Source organism: Leuciscus leuciscus (assembly GCF_965113295.1).
Source record: "Leuciscus leuciscus genome assembly, chromosome: 22".
Taxonomy (NCBI): Eukaryota; Metazoa; Chordata; class Actinopteri; order Cypriniformes; family Leuciscidae; genus Leuciscus; species Leuciscus leuciscus.
This window is the reverse complement of record NC_138746.1, coordinates 630,385-637,884: the sequence shown is the minus strand read 5'-3', so window position 1 is coordinate 637,884 and position 7,500 is coordinate 630,385. Positions and strand designations below refer to the sequence as shown.

Sequence of the window (7,500 nt, the reverse complement as noted above, 5' to 3'; positions counted from 1 at the left end):
GACACTCGGGTGAAGAGAGGGGCGGAGCTGTCAACTGATCACCACCTGGTGGTGAGTTGGATCCGATGGCGGGGGAGGAAGCTGGACAGACTCGGCAGACCCAAGTGTACTGTAAGGGTCTGCTGGGAAAGTTTGGCTGAGTCTCCTGTCAGAGAGATCTTCAACTTCCACCTCCGGCAGAGCTTCGACCGGATCCCAAGGGAGGCTGGAGATATTGAGTCCGAGGGGACCATGTTCTCCACCTCCATTGTCGACGCGGCCGATTGGAGCTGTGGCCGTAAGGTCTCCGGTGCCTGTCGAGGCGGCAATCCCCGAACCCGGTGGTGGACACCGGAAGTAAGGGATGCCGTCAAGCTGAAGGAGTCGTCCTATCGGGCCTGGCTGGCTTGTGGGACTCCTGAGGCAGCTGACGGGTACCGGCAGGCCAAGCGGACTGCAGCTCGGGTGGTTGTGGAGGCAAAAAATCGGGCCTGGGAGGAGTTTGGTGAGGCCATGGAGAAGGACTATCGGTTGGCCTCGAAGAGATTCTGGCAAACCGTCCGGCGCCTCAGGAGAGGGAAGCAGTGCCCTACCAACACTGTTTACAGTGGAGGTGGGCGGCTGTTGACCTCAACTGGGGATGTTATCGGACGGTGGAAGGAATACTTCGAGGATCTCCTCAATCCCACCGACACGTCTTCCATTGAGGAAGCAGAGGCCGAGGGCTCGGAGATGGACTCATCCATCACCCAAGCTCAAGTCACCGAGGTAGTTAAGAAGCTCCTCGGTGGCAAGGCACCGGGGGTGGATGAGATCCGCCCTGAGTACCTCAAGTCTCTGGATGTTGTGGGGCTGTTTTGGCTGACACGCCTCTGCAACATCGCGTGGCGGTCGGGGACAGTGCCTCTGTGATGGCAGACCGGGGTGGTGGTCTCTGAGGGTGTGCTCCAACTACAGGGGGATCACACTTCTCAGCCTCCCCCGGAAAGTCTATGCCAGGGTACTGGAGAGGAGAATACGGCCGACAGCAGAACTTCGGATTCAGGAGGAACAGTGCGGTTTTCGTCCCAGTCGTGGAACACTGGACCAGCTCTATACCCTCTCCAGGGTGCTGGAGGGTTCATGGGAGTTTGCCCAACCAATCCACATGTGCTTTGTGGATTTGGAGAAGGCACTCGACTGTGTTCCTCGCTGCGTCCTGTGGAGGGTGCTCTGGGAGTATGGGGTCCGGGGCCCTTTGCTAAGGGCTGTTCGGTACCTGTTCAACCGGAGCAGGAGCTTGGATCGCATTGCGGCAGCAAGTCAGTAAGTCAGACTTGTTGCCGGTGCATGTTGGACTCCGGCAGGGCCGCCCTTTGTCACCGGTTCTGTTCATAATTTTTGTGGACAGAATTTCTAGGTGCAGCCAGGGGCCGGAGGGGGTCCGGTTTGGGGACCAGATGATTTCGTCTCTGCTCTTTGCAGATGATGTTGTTGTGCTGGCCCCATCAGACCAGGACCTTCAGCATGCACTGGGACGGTTTGCAGTCGAGTGTGAAGCGGCTGGGATGAGAATCAGCACCTCCACATCCGAGGCCATGGTTCTCAGTCGGAAAAGGGTGGCTTGCCCACTTCAGGTTGGTGGAGAGTTCCTGCCTCAAGTGGAGGAGTTCAAGTATCTGGGTGTCTTGTTCACGAGTGAGGGAAGGATGGAACGGGAGATTGACAGACGGATCAGTGCAGCTTCTGCAGTAATACGGTCGATGTACCGGTCTGTCGTGGTGAAGAAGGAGCTGAGCCGCAAGGCAAAGCTCTCAATTTACCGGTCAATCTACGTTCCTACTCTCACCTATGGTCATGAGCTGTGGGTCATGACCGAATGGGCGATCCCTTAGAGATAGGGTGAGGAGCTCGGTCACTCGGGAGGAGCTCAGAGTAGAGCTGCTGCTCCTCAACATCGAGAGGGGTCAGCTGAGGTGGCTCGGGCATCTGTTCTGGATGCCTCCTGGACGCCTTCCCAGGATGGTGTTCCGGGCACGTCCCACCGAGAGGAGACCCCGGGGAAGACCTAGGACACGCTGGAGGGACTATGTCTCGGCAGACCCAAACGTACTGTGAGGGTCTGCTGGGAACGTTTGGCCGAGTCTCCTGTCAGAGAGATCTTCAACTGGCCTGGGAACGCCTCGGTGTCCCCCCGGAAGAGCTGGAGTCTAGGCATCTTTGCTTAGACTGGAAGAGCTGAAGTCTGGGCATCTTTGCTTAGACTGCTGCCCCCGCGACCAGGCCCCGGATAAGCGGAAGAAGATGGATGGATGTATATTCACATAGAAAACAGCTGATTTACATTGGAATAATATTTCACTCTTTTTACTGTATTTTTGATCAATGAGCAGAAGAGTCTCTTTCAGAAACATTAAAACAATCTTAATTTAAACGTCTAAAACTGATGTCGAGTGTCTCTGGATGTGATGAAGGACCGGAGAAGGGAAGAGCACAATCCCACAATCCACTGTGTCGGGAAAACTGATCACGGTTGCATTTCCCAGAAGCCTCGTGAGTAGAGCTGAAATCGCTAACTAGCGACTAGCGACGCTGTTGGGAAAGGCGGCCCCTGATTGGCTGATTGGTTGTCATGGCAACAACTGCGATGGCGTGGCAGGTTAGTAACAGGAAGTGATGTTGAGCGCACAGACTCATGCAGGTCTCATGCACACACACACACATGCCGAGCGTCACGTCAACACTAATGAGTGTGTGAGATCGTCATGAGACACAAACAATCTGAGAATGCAAGATTGATTTATTCTGGGTATGAATGTCATCTTCACATCCACAGTCTTACGCGCACGGCCTGAGGAATCACACAGAAACACACACCGTCACAACACACACACACACACACATCTGATGCGTTTCAGCTCATGTTCCAGTTCAAATATCTAACAATCCAGAAACAAAAGACACAACACTGCATGTGACATTCAGACTAGTTTAGTGAGTGTGTGTTTGTTCTGACAGATTCTTCCACATGTTTTAGCTTGTGTTAAACACACACACACACACACACACACACACACACTCAAAACTAGTCAAGGCAAGTCCGTGTGGTAGAAGCGGTGAAGGGCGAGAGAGCGCGAGTGCTTTAGTGGCGCGTTCACAGCTTCATGTCATCATGATTATGATTATTATATCATTCCACACACTAGCTGGTGTTAATGACCGTACGCATGAGGCTTCACATGCAGGATATGACATCAGACCGAGCATCATGTGACTGAACCGCACGAGGACACGAGCAGGTCACATGTCAGCCCGAAATCACAATAACATGAGCTTGATGATCTCGGGTCATGTGACCTGCTCGTGTTCTGGTGAGGATCTGTGTGTTTCAGAGATGCTCACACACACGTTCATACACACACACAAGCATGTTAAATCAGCACAAACATGCCAGGACACACAATCAGCTCATGAAGACCTCGAGAAGAGCAGGCGCTCGACAGGAGACCGTCGTGATCAGACACACGGCAAGAAATCCTCTTCTTCCTCAGTGTTTCCGTCTCGTTTTACAGTAAAAATATCTAAACATTCTTAAATCAGGATACATTTACTGGAGAAGCAAAATCACTGAAGATATTAAGACTTGTTTAATGAGAAACGCATCAAAATTAAATGTTTAAAGTCCTCCTGTGGTGTAAATCCAGCTTTTAATGTAGTTTGTGTCTCTATGTGGTGTTATTAATACGCTTTAAGACAAACCCTGTGTAAGTTCATAAGTCGACACCATTGCTGAGTATTTCCTCCTTAAAACTGCAGTGAACCAAAGACAGTCTCAAACACACGCTTTGAAATCGCTGGTGTTTCTGACGTCACAAACTACCTTGTAACCAATCAGATCAACGTGTGATCGTCAACCAGTGGATCTCTGAGCTGAGTGAGTGAGTGGAGGCGGGGTGAATTTGCATATTTATAGAGCCGCGCATACTAAATGAGGCGAGGGTGTCGAGTTATATTCAAGATACTTTAAGGCATGAAGACATTCTTTTCAAGGAAAAACATTTAAATATGTCATTTTGGTGATCAAAGATGAGTTTGAGCAAACGGCAACCTTCCGATCTCTCTCTCTTTAATCAACACTGAAGCCACTAGAGACAGAAGAGAGTCTATCCCATAATCCCCCATGTTAAAACACCCAACTTTACAGCAGAAATAAACATGTTTACAGTCTGGTGGTTTTGGTCTATATCTCTAATGTTGCTCTTCATGACGACTGTGAGGGGGTGAATATTTTTATAACTCATCCGTTTAAATTATATTAAGCCTTAAAGTTCTGCATAATTAAGGGCGTGGCCACTTGAGTGACAGGTGGATTGTCGCTGATGTCACTACTAGCCTTTTGTCTGCTAGCATTAGCATCACGTCACCTCAGCTAATCCTCGCTGCAGATTTTCGTTTATCCGGGAGTGATTCGCAAAACAAGATGGCGACGGCCGGCTCCGCCCACTTTGGGCTTCAGAAACGCTACGGGTGGCGTCACACACACTACGCACATATGTTATAACAGTCTTTGGTTTTAAGGGTAAAATGATTGACTACAGGGGGACTTTAAAATAAGAACAAATATATGTCATTGGAGTCAGAAAAATACTCTTAATTCAAAGGGAAACTGTAAAATGTATTTGGCAGATATTCGTCCTTGTTTGAAGTTAATATCTTCAGTCAGTGACCTTCTCCAGTAAACGTCTCCTGATTTAAGGATGTTTGTGTATGAAAGGAGGAAGCTGATGTTTTGCTGATGTCATCAGGCCCCTGCCGAGCGCTGCGCTGTGATTGGTTGGTTGGTGGATGTGTACTCACCCCGCTCCACTCCACTGCCATACTCACTTCATCGCCCGCCTCAGAGCCGCTCTCGTACTTCACGCTGGACACACACTCTCTGCGGCGCTCGCCCTCCTTCAGCAGCTCCGACACACGCGTCTGATGGACCGGGTCCAAGCCCTGACACACACACACACACACACACACACACACACACGATCAACATCAGAACAAACACACATGATCAACATCTGAACACACATACAAACACTTTCTTCACAACCTAACGAAAACTACCAATTCACAAAATTAACGGAATGCACAGCTGATATAAAAAATTGGATGACTAGTAATTTCCTACTACTAAATTCTGACCCTAACCCTAATTATTGGACAAAAAACTTCCTCATGTAATAATCTAGAATACTGTCTAACACTTGATGGCTGCTCTGTCAAGTCTTCGTCGTCGGTTAGGAACCTGGTGTGTGTGTGTGTGTGTGTGTGTGTGTGTGTGTGTGTGTGTGTGTGTGTGTGTGTGTGTGTGTGTGTGTGTGTGCTCTTTGATACCAATCTTTCATTTGAAAGTCGCGTGTCTCGTATCTGTAAAACTGCATTTTTCCATATTAAAAATATATCTAAAATTACGCCATATGCTCTCATTGACAAATGCAGAACAATTAGTTAATGCGTTCATGACCTCAAGGCTAGATTATTGTAATGCTCTACTGGGTGGTTGCCCTGCACGCTTAATAAACAAACTACAGCTGCACTAAATGGTTTAGCTCTGCAGTGCTTGAGCGAGCTCTTAACGCATTATAGTCCTTCACGTCTATTGCGATCTGAAAATTCCGGCCAGTTGATAATACCTAGAATATTAAAATCGACTGCTGGCAGTAGATCCTTCTCCTATTCAGCACCAAAACTCTGGAACAGTCTTCCTACCATTGTCCGGGAAGCAGACACACTCTGTCAGTTCAAAGCTAGATTAAAGACACATCTCTTTGACCTAGCATACACATAACACATTATAGACTTCTATAATTCAATGTTAGGCTGCATAGATCAGGTCAGCCGGAACCGGGAACACTTCCCATAAATCCTGATGTACTCGTTACATCATAAGGAGAATGGCATCTACGCTAATTTTAGTGTCTTTGTTTATCCCGAGGTTTTCACGCAGCCTGCCGGATCCAGGCCGTATCCAGATCTGATGAAGGACCTTCGCCTGGACCCGATGACAACGCAGTGCTGAAGTGCCAACTAGTCTCTCCCTATGGAGGATCCCTTTACCACTCTACAGATAAAGTGTTGTCGGGATAATTTCGGTTTCGCGTATCTGCCCCGAAGTGATACAATTCTGTATCAAAATGTTACGGCCAGACAAGTAGTTTAAGGCTTGGTTTGTAGGGAATTACAAACCTGCGCACATATATTCAAACGCACATAACTATAGACTGAACTCGTTCTCACAGGTTTCGCGTTTAAAGTCTGTGTAGAGTTTCCTGTTAAAACGGTGTTGTGTTAGCGGCACTAAGTTAATAACTAATGATCGTTGGGACAGAAGTGAATCAATCAAACTAACTTTAGCTGGAAAATAACTTTGTTTTGGCTTTATAGCAGTTCTTGAATAATCTCTGTTACTTTAAACTATCCTTGTTTCGCTGTAAAGCCGCTTTGGAACAATCTACATTGATAAAGCGCTATATAAATGAAGATGACTTGACTGCACTGCACAACACACACATCAGAACACACAGCATCATGGGAGATGACAGATGACGGCTGAGTGTCTTCATCGTAGGGCTGTCAAATAAAAATACGAATTTTGAATATTCGTTGAATAAATTAATAAATGCACATTCGAATGTAAAAACCGTGCATTCAAATGTTTGGTGTGTGGAGGCGCGCGAGACATGATGATGCGTAACTGACGCGGTGTGTGTGTTAGCATAGGAGATAGTACTGTTTATCTAAAGTATTGCCTTTAGAACTCAAATATAATTAGAATTTTGATCATATTTAAGAAAGTAATTTGAATTGAGCTTTAGACACGTGTTGACAGCCGTGCGTCAGGACTCGAGAGGAGCGGCGCCGCTTCAGGACTCACACTGAGACTCTGATCCTCGGAGAAGCAGAAGAAAGAACGAGAGAAAACACATGAAACATCATTTACAAACACGTCTAAAGCGAGTGAGGTGTGTGTGAGAGAGAGAGTGTGTGTGTGTGTGTGTGTGTGTGTGTGTGTGTGTGTGTGTGTGTGTGTGTGTGTGTGTGTGTGTGTGTGTGAGTGTGTGTGTGTGAGTGAGTGTGTGTGTGTGAGTGAGTGTGTATGTGCACCTGTTTGCGTGATCTCATGGAACACTCCTCCAGTGTGTGTGTGTGTGTGTGTGTGTGTGTGTGTGTGTGTGTGTGTGTGTGAGAGAGTGTGTGTGAGTGTGTGTGTGAGTGAGTGAGTGAGTGAGTGAGTGAGTGAGTGAGTGAGTGTGTGTGCACCTGTTTGCGTGATCTCATGGCACACTCCTCCAGTGTGTGTGTGTGTGTGTGTGTGTGTGTGTGTGTCTGTGTGAGTGAGTGAGTGAGTGAGTGAGTGAGTGAGTGAGTGAGTGAGTGAGTGAGTGAGTGAGTGAGTGAGTGAGTGAGTGAGTGAGTGTGTTTGCACCTGTTTGCGTGACCTCATGGCACACTCCTCCAGGGTCTCGGCCGCCTCCATCTTGCCCTGTCTCC

At 48.1% G+C, this 7,500-nt stretch overlaps 2 protein-coding genes across 10 annotated transcripts in view; one reads left to right on the top strand and one right to left on the bottom strand.

Moving 5' to 3' along the window:
- The window catches only part of LOC309486212 (uncharacterized protein), a 6,176-nt gene extending 1,503 nt beyond the window's left edge, over positions 1-4,673 (top strand). Inside the window, exons 1-2 of the mRNA XM_082153470.1 lie at positions 1-919; positions 1,278-4,673. The exon at positions 1-919 is cut by the window's left edge and continues 1,503 nt beyond it. Of these exons, the coding sequence (XP_082009596.1) occupies positions 1-891 (891 nt within the window). The 3' untranslated portion in view covers positions 892-919; positions 1,278-4,673. The remainder of the gene's footprint in view (positions 920-1,277) is intronic.
- klc1b (kinesin light chain 1b) overlaps positions 1-7,500 on the bottom strand; it is a 32,505-nt gene that overhangs the window by 8,857 nt on the left and 16,148 nt on the right. For 6 of the 9 annotated variants that reach the window (XR_014201397.1, XM_082153369.1, XM_082153368.1 and 3 more), the window contains 2 exons: positions 7,436-7,500; positions 4,816-4,956 (listed from right to left, as the gene is read on the bottom strand). The exon at positions 7,436-7,500 is cut by the window's right edge and continues 44 nt beyond it. Coding sequence is in view for 8 of the 9 variants with exons in the window: in XM_082153369.1 (XP_082009495.1) it covers positions 4,816-4,956; positions 7,436-7,500 (206 nt within the window). In the remaining variant the exon portion in view is untranslated. The remainder of the gene's footprint in view (positions 1-4,815; positions 4,957-7,435) is intronic. The other 3 variants (XM_082153371.1, XM_082153370.1, XM_082153375.1) reach the window with 1 other exon arrangement.